Here is a 27056-nt window from a genome sequence, read left to right as displayed (position 1 = left end):
TTCCACAGCGAGGACCCTTGCACAAACCTTGGCATTTGGCCTTATCTCGAACATACTGGGAACAGCAAGAGAGGTCAGTGCAGATGAAGAAGTTCAAAACAGCCACAAGGACAAAGCAACGGTGCCAGACATGGCTGACCCAGGAGTCTGGCATCATGTAGGCACCACACAGGCAAACAGGCAGCCTGTGACAGACACACGGTGCCATGGGGCCTGCAGCTCCCTGTGCCAGCCCATCCCTGAGCCAGCTCTGCAGAGCCTCTCCCAGGCTGCAGCAGCTGAGGGACAAAGCAGCAGGCAGATGAGCAGTGGCCAGTCGTGGGCCCGGCAGATCTCCAGGGCGGATGAGAGCATCAGGCAGCGCTGCATGAAACACCTGCTGGCACAGTATGGTTTGAGGTGAGCTCTGTCCCTGTCCCTATCCCCATCCTTGTCTCCATCCTCTCCTCATCCTGTCGCTGTATCTGTCCCTAACCCCATCTCTGTCCCAGGCCCTGCCCCTAATCCCATCTCTGTCCCCATCACCAGCCTTTCTTTGTCCCCATCTCCATCCTCTTCTTATCCTCGTCCCTGTCCCCATCTCCACAACCATTCCTGCCCCCACTCCCATCCCATCATTTCATCACTCTCATCCTTGTCCATGTTCCCATCACATCTCCATTCCAATGCCCATCACCGTTCCTATTCCCCTTCTCATCCCCACCTCTGCTCCCACCCCACCTGCTCAGCAGGAAGTGCATCCAGGACTGTCTCGTTCACCCTCTGAAAGGAGCTGAGGACACAGTGAAGGGCTGAGCTCTCGGGGTGCCAGCACCCCAACATGATCTCATTCTCCCAGAAGATCTCTGGGGACAGCGGGGCTGGTCAGGGAACAGCCCAGGGGGAGCAGGGCAGCCCAAGAGCTGCTTTGGGATTGTGGCGGGTGGGGAAACTGAGGCAGGGTGGGCTGGGAGTATCTCCCAGCTGAAACGAGGTTTCATGGGAAGTCCAGGTGATTTCCCACCTTGGATGAGGAAACTGGGGGAAGAAACCTGGGGGCAGAGCCTCCCCCTACCGCAGCCAGACATCCCCGAGGCACCTGGGGAACCCTGAAGCCTTGCTGCAGCTTTACAGCAGCGTGGTGGGGCCGGCACTCGGGGTGAGAGAGAGGCTGCATCCCCAGGACCCAGCCCACGGCGGGATAGGGATTGTGGCTGCAGGAGCCGGGACAGACACACCCAGGAGGCTCCCAGCTCTTCCCAAGGTTGTCTGTAGCAAAGGCTGCTTTCTGTTTGGCTCTTCCTGAGAGACACTGACTGGACAGATCAGGACCCCAGGCCCAGAATGGGAGAGCACTTTAGGGTCAGCGGTGGGGGCTGTAGGAAGAATGAGACCCTGCTGCGTTCCCCACACCTCTGTTCACCCTCTGCCCAGAGAGGCTCCCAACCCTACGGATGGCCCTGGCAGATTCAGGCTCAGGAGCACCACGGCAGGAACAAAGCCTCAGACATACCCTGCAGCCCCCCAAGCCCAGACCAGGGAAGCTGTTACACAGAGCCTGATGAAGGACGCTGAACTGGGCAGCTGGGGAAACTGAGGCACAACAGAGAGCGGCTCAGCAGCACATGGGGTGCTGTAAGCATCCCACTCACCCCTCAGGCCAAAACTCACGCACTGGTTTAGAGGAAGGAAAACTCAAAATGATCCAGAAGTATCTGGACAAACTTCCTGCTGCTCTGCACCGAGCAGGAGCCAGAGCAGTGCTGGCAAGAACCACGGGTGGGGCTGTGGCTGTGCGCACATCCCCTCCTGCAGCTGTCCTGCAGAGCCCCCTCCCCACCACGGCCTTTGGGCCGGGGGTCTCGGTCCTGCCCCTGCCCCTGGCTGCCCTTCCCCTGGGCATTCAGGGTCCCTCCCTGGCAGCTCCTCGCCTCTGGCACAAGGAGCAGATGGGGCCTCTGCAGGGGCTCAAAGGCAACTTTGTGCTGGACAGATTGCCAACCCTGCCACGGCCTTGCTTTGCCTGAGATCCCCTCAAATTCCTGCCCAGGACCCCCACGACCCCTCACTGTGCATGGGGGGCACATGGGAGCCTCCAGCACTGGAGGGGCCACGGGAAGGCAGCTCTGGGCACCGGACTTGCAATGCCACCAAGCTGGGAGAGGAGGGCAGGTGACAACGCTGAGTGCAGGTCCATGCAGGGAGCCTCAGAACATCCACTGCTACACGGCAGAGTCCCACCAGAGGAGATCTGGGAAGGAAGCGGTGGAGAAAGCAAGTTTGCAAAAACAAAACTGACCTGGCAGCAGGAGGCTGCCAAGAGCTCCTGCTTAGTCCATGGGAGCAAATGCCAGGAGAAGGTCCGTGCTGCAGCTGGATGGAGCTCAGGGGACAGAGGACTGAGCTGGGAGCAGGATGCATGCTTTCCAAAGCTCCTGTCTTTGGGGATTTATTGATCCCCAGAGGACTCGTGTTGAGTGCTGGGCCCAGCATGAGCAGCTCAAAAACACCATTTACCTGTCGTGAAGAGCCCAAGGTGCAGGCTGGTCCACACCAGGGCTCTGCTGCTCTGGTGGTCCCAGCCAACAGAAGTCACTCGTCCCCAGGGGCACTGGCAGAAGGCCAAAGGGAGGGTTTGGGGTCTCCACCTTGGATGCAGACCCCGGTGCTGAGCAGTCCCTCCAAAATAATGCACGAGCACAGCAAACCCAGGCAGGGAGAGATGTTCAAGGCAGGGGAATGACATGTCTGTAATGGAAGTGGGAAGCAGAGGCACAGAAAAGGGGGGAAACAGGCAGTGAGTGGGGCTGGAGAGCAGCTCCTGGGGGTCCTTGAGGATTCACCTCCCCAGCGAGCAGGACCAGCAGCCCCAGCCCCCCCACCAGTGTTGCGGCCTTTTCCTCTTTTCCTGCTCCAATCTCACCTTGGTCCGTGCCCATGCAAGGGCTGTGGGACACACCCCCAACCCATGGACCCCACCCCCAGCAACACCACCCTGCGTGAACCGATGAGAGGCTCCGAGCTTGTCATGGGGCTGGCAGCCTCTCGGCATGGCCCTTCCAAGCTGCAGTAAGTGTTCCTGTTGGAGTCCAGGGCATTCCTTTGGTTGCCCTGGAGGGTCAGGGACCTGGGCAGGGGGGTCTGGGACCCCAGCCCAGAGCTCAGAGAGACACTGGCTTTGATTTCAGTCCATGGGAAAAACTTCCTACACTGAGAGAAGGTTTACAGGCCACAAGAATGTGAGAAATAGTAGTTTAGCTTATCACAGGGTGAGAAAATAATAGTTTTAGGTTCCTAGCATTGAAGTGAATGGGGACAAGATGGAAAATCTGGGGCGTTGTCTCCTTCTCCTTCTCCTTCTTCTTCCCTCACTCCATTGCTGCATTGACGTGGCACAAAGTAGTTAGTGAGGATTGGGTCAAAGTAAAGATGACTTTTTTAGTAATAGTGATAGACATTGGTAAGAAATAGTAAATAAGAAATACATAGTAATTAGTATAAAAGATAAGGACAGCCCAGCTCGGGGGGAGACGTGAGGAATCCATGCAGCTGCAAACATCTTGTCGGACTCCGAGAAAATTGTAAGATAAGAAACAATAAACGAAGTATGCAACCTTGAGAAATCTAAACCTGAGAACTCCGTCTCTTCCTTCGGCTTGGCTCAGAGCTGTGCAGGGGAGCAAAGGACCCTGAAACCACCTCAATGTTGGGGTAAGCCCCCGACATGTTCCCAGCCTCGTTCAAGTAGCGACAGTCCCCTTCTGCCAGCTTGCTTTTGGGACACGGCCGGTCTCACCCTTGGCCCGTTTCCCTACTGGAGACTGAAGCTGGATTCACCTTTCCACAACCTGCCCCTCTGACCCCACCGGTGGCAGCCTCCAAAGAACCCAAGAGGGAGAGAAAATTATGACAGTGCCCAGCTCGGTGCTCCCCAGTGAGGGGAAGCAGATCAGGGAGCTTTGACAGCAAGGAATTCAGGGCAGGAATACCGATTTATTTTCTCTCCCTACCCCCAGCTCCCCTTGGCACCAGGGCAGAGTGGGGCCCTCACACAGCCCAATCTCCAGGTTGCACTCTTGCAAAGACAGCAAGGGAAATGCTATTCCCATCACAAGGATGAGGAAGAACACACCTGTGCTTCTTTACTAGTAAATTTGATCAAAGCACACGCTCGAGGGTGGATTTACAGATGGAAAATGAACTCAGCCCCAGGCTGCACAGGAAAGGTGGGATGGGCTGGGAACGACCACAGGACACGAAGTACAAACATCTGGTATTTTATTAAGCCATTTGCTGTGTTCAGACCATGGTCAGACATGTGCTGGGAGGCCCAGGCCCCCCTCACCCAGCTGGGCCCCATGTCCCCTCGTCCCTCAGTGAGAGCGATCCCCCCTAGCTCTGCAAGCCCCTGTGCCACACGAGGGCTGAGGAGAGGTGATTGTCCCTTGCCCCGAACCTACAGTCCCCTCACTGAGAGTGGCAAGGCCAGCACTGTGGCCCCTGTCCCAGCCCAGACTGTGCTGCTGCACACCAAGAAGGAAAAGAGCCCTAAATTGAAGATGCAAGACAAAGGCCGAGGCATTGCAGGTGGCCTCAAGCCAAGGAAGGATGGGAGCAGAAGAGCTGCTTGGAGCAGCCCATGAAACCATGGAGCAGAATTCCAACAAGCACCAGTGACTGTGTCCACCATGGTTTGGGGACAGCCCAGCCAGCCTCAGCCACCACAGACCTGTGTCTTCCCAGCACGGGGTCACCCCAAAAACCCCCAACAGTTCAACAGGGTGGTAATGAAGAGAAAAAACAAACCCAAGAAACAAACCAGAACATATGAAAACCCTTTGTTTTCAGCCCACAAGGTGGTTTTTCTGTCTGCTCTGCCTCCCAGCACAGCAGGCACTGCTGGACTGGCTGTACAGCTGCTGGAGGCCGAGCCTGGAGTCGGGGCAGGAGCAGCACTGCAGGGCAGAGCCATGGCCAGAGCCTGCGGTCTCCATCCTGCACGGCGCTCTCCTGCTGAGGCAGCTCCGTTCTGGCCTGGAGCGGGATGCACAGGGTGGGAGCTCTCACGGAGCCTCTGCTGCAGCACCACAGCAGCCACAGGCTGCACAAAGCCTCCCAGATCCCCCACTTGCCTCCACCCCAGGACCCACTTCATACTAGCAACCACCACGCCAGGGGAGAAACACAATGGCCCTCAGGGCAGATCTGTTCAAGAAGGAAACTCCAGCTCCTCCCGAGTGTTGGGATGGGGGCAGAGAAGTGCTTTCCTTTACCCAAATCCTGGGGATGACACCTTGAGTCCCCTCTTAAGGCCACGCTCGCTGGAGGACACCACATGCCATCTCCCAAGGCTGCTCTGCAGCCACACTGTGGAGCCTTCCCGGTTTTTCAGTTCCAGGTATCTCTGATTGGGTATGCATATCCAAAAACCATTCAGCATGTCCTCAGGCACAGCTGTGTGCTCTGGAGAGAAAGAGGGCAGCATATGGACCCTTGAGGCGTCCTTTTTAAAGGCCACAATCCCTCTCCATCCCAGAATGGAAGGTGCCGTGGCGGCAGTCAGGATTCCCCATTGCTTGATGAGGGCTTCTTTCTCCCCTCCAGGTATGCAAAACCTTGGAATATTAAACCAGCCCCTCAGGAGACCAGAGCAGTGACAAAGGGATAGCTGTGAGCAGCCCCTGCTGTGGCCATGCCCCACATGGGCTCACAGCAGCTCCACTGCCTCTGGTTACAGAAATTGAGTTCATTTACTTTTGCTCTTAAACTCCATCCTGTGCCCACACAAGGCCTCAGTGAGTCGGAACACAGCTCCTCCTCAGCCTGCCCAACCGAGCAGCACTTGGCTCCCAGCTGCCACCCTGCACAGCTGCAGGAGCTGCAAGAACTGAGAACACCGGCCGTCAGTGAGACAGCAATTCCCTCTGGGCTGCTGCTTTACTTGTACTGCTCTTCCCTCCCCTGAAGATCCAGCCAGGACCTAAGGAATGCTCGACCTGGAGTGGAGCTGAACACTGCCCCCAGCTCCTCACTGCTCTGCCCACAGCCCAGCAATGCTTCTCTTCACCAGCCCCAAGCAGCTGCCAGGGTGACACTGAGGCTCTCAGGATGCACACACCGGGCTCAGCCTGTGACCTGCAGAGTCCTCTGCTGTGCCCAGCGGCCAGGATCAGGGGGGGTTTCTTCAGCAGCAGGAAAAAGCAGAGCACATCAATTCTCCGTGCCCCTCACCAGACAAGGAGGGTTTCACCTCAAGAACATACCCACAAGGTGATTCCCTTCTCTTCTTCCACCCCATCGAAACAATGAGCTACACAAACAAATAGCTTCAAATAAAACCACTGGAGGCAAGAGTTACTGGGAGCTTTACAACCCATCTCAGATCTCCAAGAATCCCCAAGGTGTGCTGGAGTCTCTGACCTGCTGTCCTGCATATGACCTTTTCTTGGCTTAGCCAAGCAAAGCATTGTGAGTTTCGGGAGAAGCTGTAAAAGGGAAGATCCTGCAGGGAAACCCCTGTCCCTCACAAGCAGCCTGTCAGCCTCCAGGGATGGACCAGCTGTGCCATGGAGGTTGGCATTTCCCTCTGATATGCTGTAAAGGAGCTGGAACTGGAACAGAAAGGAATCCTCTGGTATTTGTGCTGGTATTTTTAGTTTTTACCTGAAAACAAGGAACATCCTGCCCCTGCAGTACAACACACCACGCTGGGAGCCTGCACACAGTATGTGAGTCAGCTTTTCATGTGACACTGGCTGTAGCAGCTTCTGGCTGGCCCATGTGAGAGCACAGAAGACTCCAGTGGTTTGTACTTGCATAGCTGCTGCTGGTTCATGTGGATGGAGACATCTGTTCCGTGGGCACACAGAGGCAAGAGGGAGCATGAAGAGACTGCCCAGCCCCTCTGCTGCTGCCCTGTGAGCAACCTGCAGCTTCCCCATCCGAGCGCCGGCCGAGTGGCAGCGTGTCAGACTCAGGTTGCGTGGGATGCTGTCAGGATGGAGGTGTGCAGGATCCCTCACAGGTCACCTGGGGAACCAGCTCTTCCAGCATCTGTCCAGGTAGCATCAGCCCTCCTGTTTGGGATGGGAAAAGCACGGAACAGTCCGTGAGCTCAGCGCTCCCGGGCAGCAGCGGTCACAGCGCTGCCTCTGCCAGCCCAGAAGGAGGTGAGAAAAGGGGGACACAAACGCTCCATCTCTAGCATGGCATTGCAGCAGTGGTGCATTGAACAACCAGCAGAAGATAATGGCTTTGAGATTCTCCTTCCTCCTTCACACCCTATTGAAAGATTTAGTGGGGGGGAAAAAAAAGGGAAAAAAACGAAAAGATTAAAAAGAGGTTTTGGGTCCTTTGGAGACATCTGCTCCATCCCAGTGTTGCAGTGCTCAAGCCAAGCATTTGAGCCTTAATGGTGTATAAATCCCACCTGGCTCTTCTCTCTCCTTCAGCAGTTCTGCCAGATTACTCCTTTTCTCAAAGGTCTAATGCAAAGTGGGAGAAACTGGGGATGGAGACACAGAGTCCTGTGGCCTCCCTGGAGCAGCACGGTTGAGCTTGTGTTGCTCATGAAGTGTGCAGCTCCCAGGGAGAGTGGAGTGCAACATGGGGCTGCTCCCTTCTCACAGGCCAACATCCCTTTGCACTGAAGCCGCTCCGTGGGGGCCTGGGAAAGGAAATAAATATGCTTGTTCTAAGACAAAAAAAAAAAAAAAATTATATTAAGAGCTTTCCTTTTAAATAGAGTGTTTCCTTTTCTTTCTGACGTTGGAAGAGTATCCAAACCGGAAAGGAACTCCTCTTTTTTCTTTTTAATATTATTCATATATATAAAAACTAAAAATTAAAAGGAAAAAACCCTTGAAAAATAATTAATTCAAAAGGGGGAGGTGGGAAATACTATCCGCTTTCCTGTCCCCAGATTGCTGAACAAAGAGCAAAACACTCTTTGGATCCTCTTTCCCAAGCCGGAGGGTTCCGTTTCTGCCGCACTGGTTTGGTTTTGCTGAGGTTTAGTCCATGCTTTGAACCACCAGCTTGCTTCTGCTGGCCAAGCAAGCTTTGGGAGGAAGGAGGGGGATGAAGGACTGCCCGTCTCTCGCCCATCTCTGCTGACTGGGAGAAGGGCAGAGCTCTGCCCCGGCCGTTCCGAGGGGCCTCTCTCAGAGCAGTTGGCGCCATCGGAGCTGTACAGCCGTCTGGTCAGGATGCAGGTGGAGGGTGTCAGTGTGCGTGCCCGCATTGGTTTTTTTTTTTTTTTTTTCTTTTTAATTCGTTTGGGTAGGTATTTTTGTTGCTGTTGCTGCTTCTTCATGTCTTAAGTGTCGCCCAGATTGTTGTTTCCTTGGTTCAGACGCTGCACGTTGCGAGAGGGGGAGAGAAAGGTTCACCAACCCGATGCCTTTCTGACCGTCAGCCCATCTCTTTCCACTGCTTGTAGAATTCCAGAACATTTTTTATCTCTATGCTGGCATTGGCGGCTGCCTGGATGGCAGACTGCAAGCAAGCACAGACAAAACAGGTGGTTAATTTTTAACCTGCCCGGTCAAGAGAGCTGCCATTCCCAACCTGGGGACTCTCCGGCAGCCCAGCACAGGTGGAAAGCCAAATCCTCCCAATTCTCATTGCTCTGGTACAAGAGGCCTGCACAGACATGAAATTAAATTCTCTCACCTGTCTCAGAATACTCTGTACCACAAAATCAAGAAGCCTTGAAGGAGTAAGGAATCTCAACATAAAAGTAACTTTGGGGAAACCAGGCCAGTTATTAGCCAAGGCAAAAAAAACATTAAAAAAAAATCTTTTTGACAACCAATTGTATTATATCCTTGCTAGGAAGCAGGATGGCTCAGCTCAGCCAGACAAGAGCTACTGACCTTCATGGGCATCGAGAACAAGCTCGGGTCCTCCAGCTGGAAGCCTGTGATGATGGTGACCATTCCCGTGGTGTCGTCCTCTCCGCTGCCCTGGGACACTGTCAACTGTTTGCAGCTGTCCAGTATTTTATAGAGATTCCTGACAGAAAAGGGAAACAGAGGGGAAGGTCAGCAGGAAGAGCACACCTGCTCAGGACAGTAAGTAGGAAGCCAGGGCTGCTTTCCTGCACCCATTAAGGACTTTTCTGAGACCTTTTTGAGCAGAGAGTGCTTTGTGTACCGTGCACAGGTGGCTGTCCTTATCTCCAAGGAATTTCATCATTGCTCACACAGAACAAGCTCTGCAATGGGTTCTGGTGCTGACACCTCCCCCCAAAGCTACCTGCCTGCTGACAACTGGGCTCAGACACCTTCAGATGCTGAAATCTTACCAGGCATCTAAATCTTGTCTCTTCAATTTATGCCTCTCAAAGCTCTTCCCAACATCTTTCTGGCAACGAATGTACCTAAGGAGAAAGCAGAGTCTCTGAGCTCCTATGGAGACCATCACAGAGCCTGAAGTCAGTGCCCCATAGCAGCTCCTCGGGGTGCTGGAGGGCTTCCACCACCCCAAATTTAACACCCAAAGGTCCATGCAAGGAACCCCCTGTGAATCCTTTTGATCACCTCCCTGCCTCACCGCCGTTCCAGCATGCTGCTCACAGTACCACACGTCTCAAGCCCCACCAGCCCTGATATTGGCCTCAGAGATGCACTTTGTCCTCTCAGCTGTGTTTCTGCTGAGCACCCAGCCCCAATCCAGCTCTTTCAGCACTCCCAGAGTAGTGGCAAAGGTCACTGCTCCAGTTTATACAGCAACAGAGATGCAGCTCCACCATTGCTCAGAAGTAGCTGCACTTCACAGCTGAGCAGCAACTACCAGCACATCTGAAGAACCAGCTGCTGAATCTGCTCCTTCACTGCCTTCCTGTTCCTGAAGTCTGGCTCTTCCTTGGCCCACTGCTCATTCTGCTCCAAGGGATCCACAGCCTGCTCCCACCCAAAGCCCACCCATTCCAAAAACAAGGGAAAATCCCACCCCTCTTCTGCTCTCACCTGTTTCCCTTTTTAAATTCTGCCTCCAGATACCGAATGCTGTCCCTAGCACCGGCGTTCTCCTTCTTCAGGAAGTCTAGGCCATCGATAACTAACAGGAAAAAAAAAACAAACCAACCAAACCCATCTTGTTTACAGTTCTACTTCTGCCAACTAATCCAGAGGCATCAAGTACTTCCCATTCCACAGAACACTGTGCAATAAACAGCTGCCACAGGAGAGACAGAGGGAGAACAGGACCTGTCTCCTGTCAGCTTTTCTGACACACTCTGTCAAAATCCCAAGCATGAGCCACACATAGAACTGGCCCCAAAAGCAACACATCAAAAAAGGTGTTGCAACTGCTCCAGATGAAGTCAAGGATAAGAGCAGGAGGAGGGAAAGCCACCAGCTAGGCCCCTGGGAAGGGACAGGCAGCCACTGACAGTTACCTGCTGTGGAGTACCCGTACCTGTTCGAGGGATGATGATTATGAACCTCCCACTAGTGGCCAGCTGCTTGACAAGAGCCAGGTGCTGGCAGAGGGCCTGGGTGTCCGGAACAAGATAAGGAGACATGGCTGACTGTGCCTTGGGCTGCTGGAGACTTCCCTCCAGCTGAGACACTTCCAGCTGAAAACACACGTGCAAAGACACTACTTTCACATTTATGCTGAAACACACCATCAAACAGGGCAAGACTTGCCCTGCAAAGCTCCACCAGGCCCTTCCAACCCCCAAGCACACAGAACAGAGGGCTGGATGCAGCAGAGGGTCAGCTAAAGGAGATGGTCCCACTCTGCACTGCCCAGTGCAGCCCCACCTCAAGTACAGTGAACAGTTTGGGGCACCTTGATGTAAGAGGGGCACTGAAATAGTAGAGAGTGTCCAGAGTAGGATGACCAGGATGGTGAAAGGCCTCAGGTGGCTGAGGTCACTCAGTTTGCTCAGCTTGGGGCAGAGAAGGCTGAGGGTGACCTCCCCATCACAGCCCACACCTTCCTCGAGGGGGTCAGCAAGTGGGAGGTGCTGACTTCCTCTCTCCAATGACTAGCAACAGGACATGAAGAAACAGTACATTTTATTTCTAGCTTCACTGCTGCATCAGGGCAAGCTCAAGCTGAATATTAGGGAAAGGTTCTTCCCTGAAAGGGTGGCTGGTTCCTGGAACAAGCTTCCCAGGAAAGCGGTTGTCACACCAAGCTGCCAGAGCTCAAGAAGGCATTCAGTTTAAAGCAGCCCTGTGAGGAGCAGGGATCCTTACAGCATCCATTCCAACTTGAGATATTCTAGAGTTTGATCTGTGCAGAATGGACTTAATGCATAGATCAAACTCTAGAATATCTCAAGTTGGGACTTGAGTACTGTGTGGGACGGGACCCCCTTCCCCTCCCTTGCCAGGTTCTGGCATTCCAGCCACTACCCTGCTGGTTTTCAGGCTGGAACTGGCATCTCCTACCTGCAGTCGAAGCTGAGCCATGTCTCTCATGAGCCTGTTCCGACGAGCTTCCTCTGCAGCCTAGTTGCAAAACCAAACTTCCATATCAGTTAGCAGGAAACACACCAGCTGACACTAGCATACATTTCCAGAGTGAAAAGGGGACACTGGAATAGCTGCATGGAACAGAACTTTCATCTGCTCCCAAAGACCTGTGATTACAGTTACAACCTAATGGTAACCTACAGGAAACTCAGCCAAGTACAGAGAATTCATTCACCTCTCCCAACTCACCATGTGAAACTGGGCCTGGGCCTGGTGCAGCAAGTTGTCTTGCTCTGACTGTGCTATGCTGATGAAGATGCCAAGCTCCGAGTTGAACTGCAGGATGCTGCCTTGCAAGTGGGTAATGAAGTGGCCAAAGCTCCGAATGCAGCAGATCCGCACGACAGACTGTAAGGGAGGAGGAGGCAGTCACCAGCAACCACGGCACCGCTGGCAACCATGGCACTGCTGGCAACCACGGCACCGCTGGCAACTGGCAACTATGGCACCGCTGGCAACCACGGCACCGCTGGCAACCATGGCACTGCTGGCAACCACGGCACCGCTGGCAACCACGGCACCGCTGGCAACTATGGCACTGCTGGCATCCATGGCACTGCTGGCAACCACGGCACCGCTGGCAACCACGGCACCGCTGGCATCCATGGCACTGCTGGTAACCACGGCACCGCTGGCATCCATGGCACTGCTGGCATCCATGGCACTGCTGGCAACCACGGCACCGCTGGCATGCACGGCACCAGTGGCAACCATGGCACTGCTGGTAACCACGGCACCGCTGGCATCCATGGCACTGCTGGCAACCACGGCACCGCTGGCAACCACGGCACCGCTGGCAACCATGGCACCGCTGGCATCCATGGCACCGCTGGCATCCATGGCACCGCTGGCAACCATGGCACCGCTGGCATCCATGGCACTGCTGGCAACCACGGCACTGCCTGAGGCAGTGCCGACCTGCACCTCACACTTTTCTAAAAGGCAGGAACTGATACTAAATTCCCAGTTCTGATGGATGTTTCTGATCTCTTCTGACATCAGAGACTGCAGGAAAGACTACAGCTGGCCAGAAGGTTCAGGGATACCAGCAGCCTGGGCTTCATCAACCCAAGAAAATCTCAGCAGCACCCTGCCATACCTGCTCCATAAACCTCTGATCAGGCCTCCAGTGCTAGGAAAAGGAGCCACATAACACAAGAACCCAGGTCTGATTTTTTTCAGTATGAACCCCAACTCACCTCCTCAACTGCTGAGAAAATGGGCCGGTCCTGCTCAAAGTTAAACCTCTTGTGTGCATTTTTCAGAGGGGGAAGATTGCGCAGGGCCACATCTTCAGGGAGCAGCAAGTTGGCCTTCAGGTCTGGGAGCTCAGCATCACTCAGGATGTCTTTGACTTCGTCACACAGGGCCAGCCCTGGAGAGGAGGGACAAGAAGGAGAGCAAAACAACTGATGAAGGGGCTAAGAGAAGAACTGCTTTAAGGCACATGATCTGTAATGGTCACGGGCAGAGGTATTAATGACACGTGTTCTGTGAGCACCTGCTTAATAGGAACCACAAGACCACCCACAATACAAAGAACAACTCTCCCAAAGAAGCTGCCAAGGGACTCTGGGGAATCATCCATTTGGAGGGATAGCTTTCCCACCTATTGCAGCTGGCGAGCAACCCTGTTTAAACTCTACTTCTCATGAACCATTGGGAGCTTCAGGCTCAGCCCCAAAGGGGCACAGGGCACGTCATGAGCAGCTGCAGCTCTGAAACTATTTTCCAGGATGACCATGGCAAAATCACAGCCTTACTCCTGCTGCTGGTAGTGAATTTCACTCCTGTTGGCCACACATGGATTCTCACATGCTGGTGTCAGTGTTTCAGTATGCTGGCAGCCATATTAATGTATCAATACAGAATTTTTGTGTGTGATTTTTGGGATTGTCCTGTCAGGACCAGGAGTTGAACTCAGTCCTGGAGTGGGGTCATCTCTTCCAACTCAGGATGTTCTATGATTGTATGCTTCTAAAGACTATGGGACAGTATAGGAATATATACATATATTCCTATATATACACAGTATATATAGGAATATACACACTGGAATGGTGTTTAAAAAAAAAAAACAAAACAAACAAAAAAAAACAAACAAAAAAACCCCAGTATATGTACGTGTTACTTCCTATTGTGTTTATAAAAACTGCTACTAGGAAATCTTCCTCCCTGGGCTTTCACAGACCCTGGAATCACTGATGAGCAGGCTTGGTGAAAAATGACATTGCCACTTCTTTCTCCAGTACCTGATTCCTGCAGGTCTGCAGCAGAAGGCAGAAGGTTCAGGAGCACAGACAGCCTGTTCCAGAGGCTCTGAGAGCTCTGCAGGAACAGAACACAAAAAGGCCATAGAAAATGTTAAGACAGATGTATACAACAACTAGGCAGCTTAGGCCCTCCAGCATCCCACAACCCTCAGAATGCTTTATGAAGAGTAAACTCCACCATCCTTCTTAGGCCTGAATTATCTTAGCTCAGCTGGTGAGGGACATAACATCATCCTCCACCCAGGACTGGGGCCATGGCTGCAACCAGCCCAGGTAAGCTTACCAGACACAATCTTGTAGAGAGCCCTGACACAACCCCCACCTGAGCACACATAATGATGAGGTCTGTGTTTGTCCTCAGCCAGTCCAGGAACACCTTCACAGTAAGCAGCAGCCCTTCATTGGTCACTATCTCCAACTTCTCCTGAAGGGATCGCTCATTTCTGCAGGATTTGTTACTTGAAATGCTTTCTTCAGAGTCAGACACATCATCTGGAAAATAGAGGCAAGCACAAGATGGCAGCCGTTAAACGCCCTGAGATGCAAAGCCCTGCTGGTGTCAGAACAGCACTGGGCTGGAAATAGTTGAGGTGAAATACTCAGTGCCTCCACACACCTTCACAAAACCAGTCCCTGTCCCCTGTGCTGTTACTAGAGTGTATTCCCCCTGCCTTTCTTTCCTCCTTGGGATAAGAGAGTTAAAATCTCCCTGTGAAGGTTTGACCAATGCCTAACCTCTGCAGCAGCCCCCAAGAGGCTCGCTGACAGTGAGGCAGCACATGCCAGCACAAGGACCAGAGCAGTTCCTGTAGGGAACAGAGCTGTGAAGCCAACACGCTCCCAGCTTTGAGCCAGGCAGGAGAAGGAAATGGCAGGGCTGTCCTATGACACAGAAAATGGCAGGCCTGTCCTATGAGTCACAGAATCTCAAATATTGAACATATTCTATGCACTCTTCTAACTCTCCAGACCTGAGGATCTTGAAGCCATTGCCAGTGGAATCACATGTGACACAAGTGACCTGAGGTCTGGTTGGGAGTCAACCACACGTTTTCCTACAGCCCCTTATTTCAAGTGCTTATTTTCAAGGGCATTCAAGTGCTTCCATTGCTTCCTAATTAGCACAGCTATGGGCATTCCATAAACCCTTGGAATCACAAGAAAGGAGGTGATTTATTCAGAGCCCACCACTGACAGTGTTACACCATGAAAAGCAGTTTGGACACAGCACAGATGAGGAGAGCTCGAAGCTAAGAAGCACACAGTGAACTCGTTCCATCTCTCAGTTTCTACACCTGTAAAGGTATTGTGGCCACATGTTCCTGGAGCTGCAACAGCAAGGTAACCACTGAGGGAAAGGGTTAAACAGACCAAAGCCCATTTGTTTCTTCCTTTACCCCCCATCTCTTTCATGTGGTCATGGAGCAGTGCCAAGAGCCAGTCAACACTAACGTGATCTAATACTGTGCCTTCAAATGTTGGCCCAGGGAAAGCCTGAATCTTGCCAGTGCTGTAGACCAGCTGGATTTGGCAGCAGGATGCAGAATGTTTCCTTGCTCCAGGGAAGCTGGGAGGAATGAAAAACAAGACTGAACAGGCCCACGTAGTTTTATGTGAAATACAAACAATTCCCTGTAGTCTATCACATCTCCCTTTCCAGCTGTTTTTGCCCAGAACACCACTCAGTTGTGTAAGCTGAGTGGTAATGGAGACATGGCAGCTCCACCTGCTGTGCATCTCCCAGGGGTTCAGCATGGAACAGTCAGTGAGGAACATCTGGTGGGTCACAGAGAGGCGCTCCAGACCTCTCACATGCACCTTGGGTCACATCTTCCATACAAACTTCTACGTGAGCATTGGACTGATAATCTGTCATCTCATGGAGAACTTCCTGTCCTCCATCTGCCCTGTCTGTCACCAGAAGCAACAGTAAGTGTCTGATTAGATCTTTCACAAAGGGAAAAGGGAAGATGCAATCTTTAATACCTGCTGGAATTATCCTCTGGAACCAAAATGGCTTCACTATAGCAAATCGTGCCTGAATAATTCATTGGTCTTTTACAATGGGGTTACAGCAGCGGAGGATGAGGGAAGAGCAACTGACCTCATCTACCTGGGTTTTACAATTTGACTGTCCTGCACAACAACCTTGTATCTTAACCAGAGAGACATGGATTTGATGGATAGACCACTTAGAGGACAACGACTTGGCTGGATGGTCATGGTTAAAGAGCTGCAACCAACAGCTCAATGTCCAAGTGGAGAGCAGTGAAGAGGAGCATCCTCAGGGGTTGGGACCAGCACTTTTTAACATGTTTGTTGGTGTCACAGATAGAGTGCACCCTCAGCCAGTTTGCTGATAACACTGAGTTGTGTGGTGGAGTCACAAGCTGGAGGGAAGGGATGGCACCAGAGGAAGCTGGACAGGCTGGAAAGGTGGGTCGGTGCCAACCCCAGAAGGAACAGCAAGGGCAAGGAGAAATGTTGCACTTGTATTGGGACAATCCCAAGCACAAACACCAGCTGGAGGAGAATGGATGGAGAGCAGTCCTGAGAAGAATTTGGGGGGATGGGCTGACAAGAAGCTCAGCATACGGTGGCAATGTGCACCGGGGGCCCAGAAACCAAACACTGTCCTGGACTCAACCCCAACAGCGTGGGCAGCATGTGAAGAGGGGGGATTCTGCCCCTTTGCTCTGCTGAGATCCCCCTGCAGAGCTGCCTCCAGCTCTGGGTCCCCAGCACAGGAAGGACCTGGAGCTGCGGGAGTGAGTCCAGGAGGCCATGGAGATGATCCAGGGGCTGCAGCCCCTCTGCTCCAGAGACAGGCTGGGAGAGCTGGGGGTGCTCTGCTTAGAGAAGTAAAGGCTCCAAGGAGACCTTGTAGCTCCTTCCACTGCCTAAAGGAGTTCCAAGAGACCTGGTGAGGGACTTTGACAAGGTCTTGGAGGGGGCAAGCTGGAATGGCTTTAAACTGAAGAAAGGTAAATTTAGATGTGGTATTAGGAAAAAATTGTTCTCTGTGAGGGTGGTGAAGCTCTGGCACAGATTGCCAATAGAAGCTGTGGTTGTCCTGTCCCTGAAGTGTTCGAGGCCAGGTTGGATGGAGTTTGGAACAACCTAGTGCAAGACAGATGAAATGACATGGGCTTAAAGTCCCTTCCAAACAAACCAGACTGTAAGCCTGTGATTATCACAGCAGCCCAGCATTTGGTCTGCAGAACAGCAGTTGTTCTGGTAACCCTGGTGGGCTGCAGGTGTTTCCTTTGCTCAGCACACATACTCCTGCATGCTGGGCAGTGAAAGTAAAGCTCCTCCAGAAAATGTCCAACCCAAGGCCTGCCCACTACGTGGCAACCTAAATCTAAATCTAAATCTAGCCAAAGGAAAGCTTGCACCATGGGAAATGGTGAATTTAGCAAACAGACTGCTATAGTTTGCACTTTTCTACACATAACTGCAATAACAAAGCCCTTACCTTGGTCTGCCAAGCTGGGCTTCTCCAGATCTCCATTGACACATGGCTTGCTCTCCATCCCATCCTTCAAGGCAGGTGGATCACTGCTGGGTTTCAGGAGGATGTTGCTGAACGTGGGAGCCAAGCGAAAGCAGCGTTTGGTCTGGAACAGCTGGGTGGACATGGCCTGGAGATTACTGGCTATGCTTGCATCATTAGTGCTCAGGGAAGCTGGCCCATTGATTGCTGGATCTGCAGCCTCAATTCTAGAGATGCTCGGGCTCTTTAGCTCCCCCAGTCCACTGCCATCCACAAAGTTCTTTAAGGCCTCTTTGGGCCCACTTTTGCCTTGGCTGCTTCCCTCCTCACCCGGTTCATCTTCCATGTCCTCCAAGTCAGACCGAGATTCTTGGCTGTTCATGTCAGAGTCTGTCTCCACATCAAAAGCAGCTTCTGCTTCCTCATCACTCTTCTCTGAACCACTCTCTGAGCCATCACTGCCCTTGGTGGAGCTCTGGCTGGAGTCAGAGTCAAAGCCCTCACTCAGGTCACTCTCATCCACTTTCTGGGGGTGGCGGCGGCGGCGCAGACAGGAGAGACGAGAGTATTTTTTGCTTTTCTTGCAGTCGTTCTTCCGCTGTTCCTCGCTGGGTTGATGATTGGCCAACTCAGCCTCAGCTTCCTTCTCAATTGAGTCCACAGGCTCCCGTGGGTCCTGGTCATCTGTATTTACAGGGAGAATATAAGTTTAAGTCACAGTGTGTTCCATAGGCTGCTGCTTGCCAGCTCTGGGCCCAGGGAACCAGGGCTGCAAACTTCAGCCCTCACTTCCATCAGTGTCTTCCACCTCCAAATAAGCAACTCCAGCAGAAAGACTCACTTTCTAACAGCACCTGGGAAGCTGGGATTCCTACTGCCCAAGCTGGGCCACTCTGTCAGCAGGCAGCCTCAGTGCTCGAGGCTGCTAAAGCAGCACAGAACACAGCTGAATTCTAACTCTCCTCCCCAACCTTCTACAGTCAAAGAGCTGAGTGACCCACCGAGCAGGACAAGGACATGTGCTCTGGAACTACACTGACCTGACCCAATCCCTTTCTTGACCAACATGCATGGAGCCTTTCTAGCAGCCCTGGATCACTGTGCCAGCGTCAAAACCTGCAGAGGAGGGGTCGTTCATTGTTGCTTTTACCACAAACTCCCTCACCCTGCATTCAGTGAGGTATTGCAAACGGACTGTTTTCAGGGAAAAAGTTTGCAGTTTTATTTGCTGCTCAATGAAATCTCTCAGAAATTCAAGAGCCACCCTTGCCTGAGCAGAATTGAGCCTCAGTCCCTTTCTGCCTCCCTCAGCCCAGGTGTTTTACCCGAGATCATCTCCTCAGTGGAAGATGAAAGCAGCCAGTAAACAGCAAACAGAGACTGAGAAAAAAGTCTCACACTGGGATAAACAGATGATGAATGAGCTGCCAAGAAATACAGAAAGCAAACTCCTTATAAGGAAAGCAACATGTCCATCCTGTGGTGATTCAGATACTCAGAAAGAGCATCCAAGTGGAGACAACTCAGCACATCAATCATCTTCAGGGATTCCAGACAAGAAGTAAAAGATCAGTACACCTGTGCACTACAAAACCCATGCCCAGGGTAGAAAGGAGAGAAAGGGAAAAGACAGCCCTGCAGGCAGGCAACCTGCGAGATCCAGGTGCTGCCATCTCTGTTCTCTTACCTGTGCCATCACTCTGAAAGGCTGGGACAGGATTTTCCCCTTCTTCTAGCTCAGCCTGGAGGCGAATATTGACATGATTTATCAGGTGAGAGAAGAGGGCCAGCGTGAAGGCAATGGCTGCACTGTACTGCTTGGAACCTGCAACCAGACAGCACAGTGAGATGGAGGAGGTGAGCACTACACCACAACATGAACGCCACTTCAGACAGTATCTCCAACCTAACTGTGCTGCTGGATGTTCACCACGAAATTTCCCAACAAATCACTGGTTACCTGCCCTCTTGAGGCTGTGAACGCTCATAAGGCAGATGATCACCATGCGAAAGATCAGGAGATCGGGAAGGAAGGAATAACCACTCTCATACTCTTCTTCATCTTCACTAGTTGAGCTCAGGTTAGGAGGAGAGGGCAAGTAGAACAAGCACAGGTTGAAATCCTCCAGCACGGACTGGCAGAGAGACGTCAGCTCAGAATCCAAAGAGCTTAAAAACAGTGAAAAATAAATAAGAATTATTAACCCAAGACTCATGCTCCTGGCACGTCTGCCCAGAATCTGAAACAAAACTGGCGGTTAGGCTGTCTTTAGCATTAAGCAGGATGAAGCACCAGGGAACATACTGCAGGTAACAACAGCTACAGGAAGTAAGTAACATTAATCAGATTATGTTTTCCTCTTTAAAGCTGCTAAACTAAAGACAAACAATACCTAGAGATGGGTTACCAAAAACCAGATTAATTTTCCCCTAGGAGCTCAGTAGTGGCCGTTAAGATACACAAGGTACTTAAATGCTAAAGGGAGCAAAAGTTCTAGATGCATTGCTCAGTGAAAAATATTACACTGCCACATACATCGGACTCAGTTTTTCCTCCTCCCATGTCTCTCCTGCAACCCAGAATATTCCAAAATCCTCCACAGCTATTCAGTCCTTCAAAGGAAGTTCCCATGAAATCAATCCCATGGGCTGTGGGAGCCTCCTAGTTATAAAACAGAGCTGCCTGTCAAACTTCCAGCAAGCCTTTTCAGGGGAAAGTGTGCTTGGGAAATTGAAGTAATTCTCAAATTTCTTATGTGCTGAATACATGTTGAGTGGATATTAGAGGAGCCTTGTGGTTCCATCTCAGTATAAGGCAGTTTTGGAAAGCCAATTCCTACTGGGCTACATGAGCAAGGGCAGAGCCAGCAGGTTCGGGACGTGTTCTGTCTCTCCATTTACCACTCACAAGGTGGCATCTGGAGCACTGTATCTGGTCTCTGGGTCCCCAGGACAAAAATAAAACACCAAACAAAACCACACTGACAAACTGGATTTAGTCCAGCAGAGGAACAGAGAACACGATGAGAGAACATGAGAAGAGGCAAAGAGAATCCAGTTTGTTCTGCCTGAAAGACAGAAGGCATGGGGGGTGTCTTCTGTTTCCAGATGCCAAACAGGTGATTACAGAGGACTGAATAAGACTCTCCTTAGTGGTGCATAGCAAAAAGAAGAGAAATTATGGGTACACACTACAGAAATGAAAAGTAACATTAGATGCAGGGAGAAAAAAAATCTGTGGTGAAGGTGGTCAAACACTGGAAAGGGGAACAGAAAGGTGTGGGATTTCTGTCCTTGGATCCAGTGAAAACTCAGCGTGATGAGGCTCTGAGCAAGCTCATCCAACTTCACATCTTCACTACTTCCACAGTGCAGACTATTTTGGGGAAGTACTGGACCTCCAGAAGGTCCCTTCCAACCTAAACCATTCCATGATGAATTTAACTGCAGCTTGTATCAAAGCCCTTTAAAACACCTGTTCTGTTTCAAGCAGTAAGAGGCTTATTTAAAATCACCTAAAAAACTCCAGCAGAAACAGAGAAAATCCAATTAAAAAAATCTAAAAGCCCAAAATCACACAGCTATATAAAGTTTCCCATTTATTCTAACAGAGCCAGGATTTGGTGTCTCCTTGAACAAGGTGTTTGGTTACAGACCAAGTGCAATGAACAGCCCCACACACGTGTGGACAGCAACTCTTTGCTGTCCCATCAGACTGAATACAGAGCTTGCCAGGAAAAAGCATCTGATGACTGCATGGGGTAAGTAAACACCAAAGGCACAGTACAGCACAGAGACAGCTGCAAGGCTCAGGAGCTCAACACACACTCAGGCTGGCTTGATTTAGACAAGTAACAAAGTACTTAACCCTTTGGTATTTCAGCCTCCCCTGGAAACACAATCTTCGTGCTCCACACACAGATGGGGCCTTGGGCCTTTTGGCAGAAAGCCTCAGCACAGGCACTGCTGTTACCCTACAGGAAACCATCCCTTCCAATTCCAAGTGCCTGCTACTGTGAGCTGTCAAGAGAAGATACAATCTACCATAACCTTACCTGCTCTTTGGCTGCAAAAGACTCTGCAGGTACAAGAAGCTCACCAGCAACCTCTTAATGTCTTTTCCTCTAAAAAGAGGGAGGAGAAAACACTGTCAAGCAGGTGTCCCAGCACAGAGATGAGCTGGGCTGACAGAGCTCTATTAACAGGTAAATCAGGTCTCAACTGAAAAGTCCATTCTGATGTAACTGGAGAGAAAGAAGACAGTTTATACACTGCCAACTTTCACCAATGTGCCCCACCCCTCATGAACTGTCCCCAGCTTCAGGAAAGAGTGAAAAATTCTCTCAATGCAAACTCTACACCTGGCCAGCATTCAGCTTTTCTCCTGCAATTATGAACCAAGAGAACAAGAAGAACGGGATCTAGAGCGGGGTTCTCAAAATCCTGGGAACAGTCAGCGTGCTGTATGGCCCATCTAGCAGCTCCACTTCCCACAAAGACACTACTCTCAGCCCAGAGGATACACTAGTGGCACTGCAAACCCTCAGCCTGCACCTCCCCTTCTCTTTCCCTTCTTACCGTTTCTTGCTTGGTGACAACTTCCTGGTTTCACATTTCTTCAGCTGATGATACATCTTGGCTGCTTTGTCATAGAGCCGCTTCAGGTTCCCATAGGCACCTTCGAAAGACACTTCAGACTGGATACTAAAGCACCAAAACAGGACACAGCCAACGTTACTTCTCCCCAAGGCCACTCCCATTTTACAACTTTAATTCACTAGCAAGCTGTTCAGGCATCGAGGCACAAGGACTGGTACCCAGTGCTGCTGTCTGAACATGCTGGGCAACTAAACTCCCACTGACGGCTGCAAGCTGCACTTGAGTTGCCTCACAGCTTCCACCACTTCAGTTGCCTCACAGTTTCCACGTGCCCTGCTTACACATACTCTCAAATCAGTGCCTCCAAGCCAGGAACTCCAGCCAGCTCACACCACAGGGTGCCTCCTAAGCACCTCCAACCCACTTCCAGCCTGGCTCTCCAGCTCACACAAGGGGCCTGGGCAAAGCTCTCCAGGTGCAGCCCTGCACAGGTGATTAGTAACCAGCACAATGGTTTGGGTTGACCAAGGCTCGCTCTCATTACCACCAGTCCTGCTCAAGGACACACCAAACTCATCTCTTTCCCTTCCCTAAAATTCATTTGCCAAAACCAGTGCCAAGTTTGAAGTAAGGAGAACAGGATCTGGCACCCACAGCATGGCTCCCCTGCCCAGGACATCCAGATCTGCAGGAACTCACCAGCGTAAGTAGCAGTAGGTCGCTTCCACATTGTAGTATTTGCTCCCTGCCAATGTCCCCAGTTGGTTGAAGGGCATTCCTGTCAAGAAGGAGAGGGGCAATGGAATTCACTTGGAATTCTCCAATGGCCCTGGCTAGAAATTATATCCTTTCCCTTTCACTACATTTCCACACAGGAGGGAAGCCAGGAGACACAAAGAGTAGTAAAGCTGCAGTACAAAGGTCTGGACTACTCAATCCTTCCACCATCTAAGGTTTGTTTTCCATTTTACAGAAATTATTATGGGTACACACTACAGAAACGAAAAATGATATTAGATGCGAGGAGAAAAAAATTCTGTGGTGAAGGTGGTCAAACACTGGAAAGGGAATCAGAGAGGTGTGGGACTTCTGTCCTTGGATCCAGTGAAAACTGGAGCTTTTAGATCCTCCCCACCTTGTGCCAGCTATCTGTGTAAGAGACAAGAGCAAACAACACCTCCTCCTTTGTATTAACAGCAGTGTAGCCTTGACTCCATATTCCCTGACAGAGCTGTCATGTTATCAGCATCTGAGAGCTCTATTCCAGCTCCTGTGGTGCAGAAACTTTTGCCACTTTTGTTTGGGAACAGCCTCTCAAACAGTTCAGTAAGAACTCTGCAAAGACAGTGTGTAGAGAACATTTGGCTGGAATCAAACACTTTAAGGTATGACAGGCCCTCTACTCCCGCACTGATGTGTTCCCAGAAGGAGGCACTTCTGAAGGAGAAGGCAGCACATGAGATGTTTTTTTCACAGGTAAAAGGAGAAGATGACTGGGAATGGAGAGCTGGATTTGCCCTTACCCCACAGGTAGGGAAGTCTGAGCTTCTCAGAGGTTCTCAGTTGAGTACACTGAGGTCACTGGCAAAGAGCACCCTGGCTTTAACTCCTCTGTTTGGCTTGCCAGCAAGAGAAGTTCTCAAAGGAAGCAACTTTAAGCAGAGGATAAAACCAGCCCTCTCTCAGCTGGAGGATATAAACCTAACCAGTGTAGTACTACACTGTTTTTATGTTGCAGCAAAATGATTTTCAACAACTATAAATTCACGGCAAGTCACTCACCAATTTGTGGTGCAACAGAAAGGGCTTGATAATAAAATCGCTCAGCCAGCAGCTCCGTGTCCACGCCTGCCAGCTCATTCTGATAGCGAGCTGAAAGGAAACCACACACCATGCATCAGAAACCCAGCGTCTGCTGCAGAGCAGAACAATTTCTCTATTAAAATACCACCAAATTTGAAATACTAGCCAAGTCAACAAATCCACCAAAGAACTTCTCTTGGCAAACACTGCAACATACAGGGTTTGCCAGGCCTGTCTGAAACACTTTTCTTTCACCTGCTCACGCCACACACCACAACTCCTGCCTTTTCCAGCCAATGGCAGAGCCTGCCACACTTGCAGCATCACATGAAACAAAAGGAAAATGCTCTTCTGCTCCATGTGTTAAGTGCTGATTCATCTATCCTTGACGTAACTCAGAGTTGTGCTCCATCTTCCTGTACCTCAGACTAATTCTAGTATAGCAGGGTGTGAAATCTAAATCAGGCCAGCTGGCTTGAAATACCTGACTGTGGCTGGACTGAACTTTATTTATTTTCTCTCTCTCATTTTTGGCTTTTTTTTGACAAACATAGGCATTTTGGAAACCTTAGGTGACAGCACTGTGAAAAGGTGAGCGTATTTCTCTCCCACCACTCAGGTAAGTCATCCCTACTACCCCCACAAGACATTTATTTGCAACACCATTCTTAGGCTGATTCACATGCAACACTAATGCCAAACAGCTTTCACCAGCTTGCAGGCTGCAGTGTCAGACGTGTACCTGCACCACACTTCCACACAGCTACGTTTTCTCCCTGTCTTTACTCCCACGTGTTCACCGTCAAGAAGCTGACACACTTACCACACACTTCATGAGGTCGTGACTGTGGCACAGTCATGCCTGCTATAAAAAGGATGCCACACAGCCAATGACAAAGAACCTGGTACTTTGCAGCGGCAAAACTCTGGACTGATGCACAACATTGCCTAAATCTGATTTTCAGTCCCACTGGTGCTGATGGAAGTGGCTTTGTAAGCCACAGCTAAGCAGTCTGAACTGAACTCTGACCCCTCATACTGTCGAAAGAACGTGAATGAAAGCAAAGGCTTCCACTCTCACAGCCATGGCTACAGCTGGTTATCAGCAGCAAACTTCTCATCTACCTGACCAAATATAAAGCTCCTGCAGCTTGCAGCAGTTCAGCCAGGAGGATTCAGCTTATCCCAGTCTGTGACAAAGGTGTCAGAGGGAAACAGAATCTGCAAGTAAGCTTGGCTGGTGCCCAGCAGCAAAGGCCTCACATGGTACAGGCAGCATCTTTTTCCCATTTTAAAGGCTGCCCTGAGAGGCAATACTGTCCTTACCTAGATCTCCCAGATAAACCAGACATCGGTGACAGGCCATCTGTGCCCACTCCATCTCCTTCTCTGACGCAGACACAGGTTTCTTGCAGCCTACGAGCAAACACAGAATCATTTAAAGCACTGGGTGGAGGCTGCTGGGAAGACAACAAAGCCACCCATGCCTCTGCTCAACACACCCAAATCAAATCCCCCACAGGCAGACCTTACTGCTGGCTGTGCCATCTTGTAGGGCAGCACCGGGTCATTCTTGTCAAAATATAAAAAATAAATGCAAAAAAATACTTCCAGACTCTGCTGTTCACCCACTCCCCCTGGATTCCCTTGTGATGGGGGCAGTGCATGTCACCACACCACCAACAGTCACTGAAATAAATGACTGTCACCATGTCTATAGTATCTGCCACAGAGACCTGGCTCCATCTGCCCTCACATGAGAGGACAAAGGACAATTCCTGTCTGTATGATCGTGTGATCACGTTAACACAGCACTGAACACAGGTAATAAGGCTGATTTCATTAGCATGGCTAATGAGGCCTTTATGGGAGCAGGCACACATCCCTGGAAGCCAGAACAAACTCTGAGCACTGGCACTGGGCAGCAACACACAATGGGGACAGAGCCTCTCCAACATTGAAGATGGAAACAAACTCATTGTCTCAGGACCAAGACGTAGACTTAGGAGTGACCATCCAAAAAGGGAAGGAGTTAAACAAGCCAAAATTAGGACAGAAATCTGTGCTGCAGGCAGGGCAGCTGGAGTCAGTTAGTGAGAACTGCCTCTGGACAACAGTGCCTTTGCAGCGGGCTCAGAAGGGCAACCAAGATGGCAACAGGGCTGGAAGGCACAGGCTGGGAACAGAGGCCACGGACTTCAGGCTTGTCTGAGTTGGAGGAGGCTGGGGGATACTTCATTGCTCCCTGCAGCTGCCTGAGGAGGGGAAGGTGCCAGGCTCTTCTTCTTGTCGTCAAGTGATAGGACACATGGAAATGGTTCAAAGATGCATCAAAGGAGGTTTAGATTGAACATGAGGAAGCCTCTCCTTACCAGAGGGTGGGCACCCCTGGAATGGGTTTCCTAGAGAGCTGGCCAATGCCCCAGACCTGTCACTGTTTTAGAGGCATTTGAACAATGTCCTTAACAACTTGTTTTAACTCCTGGTCAGCCCTGAGTTGCTCAGGCAGTTGGACTGGACAATCATAAGTCCCTTCCCACTGAGACAGTCTCGTCTATTCTATACTAAACTTAAAAAAAAAGAGCAATTCAGGCACTGGAAAGTGTCAAGAGCAACAGAGGAAGGCTGCAGCCAGCTGATGTGAACTAACTGAAGTCATCAAACATGATTCAGTTCCTGGGAAGAGCACATCCCACCTCCCCCTCAGGCAGCGGGGCCACAGCTCAGCCAAAGAGCAGGAGGCAAAGGCTGCTGCACCTGCACCTCCCCTCTGGAGAGCATCCACTGCAGCTGGGCTGCCAGCCTCACAGACTCAGGCTGGCTTCAGTCTGACTGCTGCCAAGGACTCACACCTTCTGGAGGAGAAAGGTCCCTCAAGCAGGAGTCCCAAAGAAGATTCTGACCACCAATCCGGTCTGCACTCCGCTTCCCTCCTGGCTGAGGCTAAAAGGGTGGACATGAAATCTGGAGGCTGCAGTGACCAGTGAGGAGCTGCTCCCACTTACCAATGTTGTACAAACCACACTGTACAAACACACAGCCTTAAGCCTGTGTCCACATACACTGTTGGACTCCTCCTCCCTTTTTTTGCTCTGAATCCTCTCGCTCCTATTCATATAACCATCAAGCTGCGCCCACTCCCATCTGTGGTTTATATGAGACCCTTTCAGATCCATCTTTTCTGGACAGGCAAAAGTTGTATCTCTCCTCTCCAGTTACATGTTCACCTGCAGCATCCTTTAAAATGAAGAGCCCAAACACACCAAGAAGCCTGAACAAGGGGAGCCTTTCATCTGAGAACATCTGCCTTTTAAACCAACATTTTGAAGCCAACAGTGACACCATCATTTCTCAGAAGTAAGAGTAGGATCCCAGCAAGTAAAACCTTCTTTTGCTAAAGACACACTAATGTCC

The 27056-nt window shown here is 51.0% G+C and overlaps 1 protein-coding gene across 1 annotated transcript in view; it reads right to left on the bottom strand.

The window, feature by feature from the left end:
• Window positions 1-4255: 4255 nt before the first annotated feature.
• SMG5 (SMG5 nonsense mediated mRNA decay factor) overlaps window positions 4256-27056 on the bottom strand; it is a 31279-nt gene continuing 8478 nt past the window's right edge. The window contains exons 5-22 of the mRNA XM_040088082.2: window positions 24969-25058; window positions 23622-23711; window positions 22539-22617; window positions 21819-21944; window positions 21296-21364; window positions 19201-19409; window positions 18928-19065; window positions 17223-17924; window positions 14067-14236; window positions 13724-13799; window positions 12671-12846; window positions 11661-11819; window positions 11388-11447; window positions 10402-10561; window positions 9951-10041; window positions 9287-9361; window positions 8856-8994; window positions 4256-8475 (exon numbers count right to left, since the gene is read on the bottom strand). Of these exons, the coding sequence (XP_039944016.1) occupies window positions 8392-8475; window positions 8856-8994; window positions 9287-9361; window positions 9951-10041; window positions 10402-10561; window positions 11388-11447; window positions 11661-11819; window positions 12671-12846; window positions 13724-13799; window positions 14067-14236; window positions 17223-17924; window positions 18928-19065; window positions 19201-19409; window positions 21296-21364; window positions 21819-21944; window positions 22539-22617; window positions 23622-23711; window positions 24969-25058 (2693 nt within the window). The 3' untranslated portion in view covers window positions 4256-8391. The remainder of the gene's footprint in view (window positions 8476-8855; window positions 8995-9286; window positions 9362-9950; window positions 10042-10401; window positions 10562-11387; window positions 11448-11660; window positions 11820-12670; window positions 12847-13723; window positions 13800-14066; window positions 14237-17222; window positions 17925-18927; window positions 19066-19200; window positions 19410-21295; window positions 21365-21818; window positions 21945-22538; window positions 22618-23621; window positions 23712-24968; window positions 25059-27056) is intronic.

Source organism: Hirundo rustica, chromosome 29, assembly GCF_015227805.2.
Source record: "Hirundo rustica isolate bHirRus1 chromosome 29, bHirRus1.pri.v3, whole genome shotgun sequence".
Taxonomy (NCBI): domain Eukaryota; kingdom Metazoa; phylum Chordata; class Aves; order Passeriformes; family Hirundinidae; genus Hirundo; species Hirundo rustica.
This window is presented reverse-complemented; position numbering and strand designations above follow the sequence as displayed.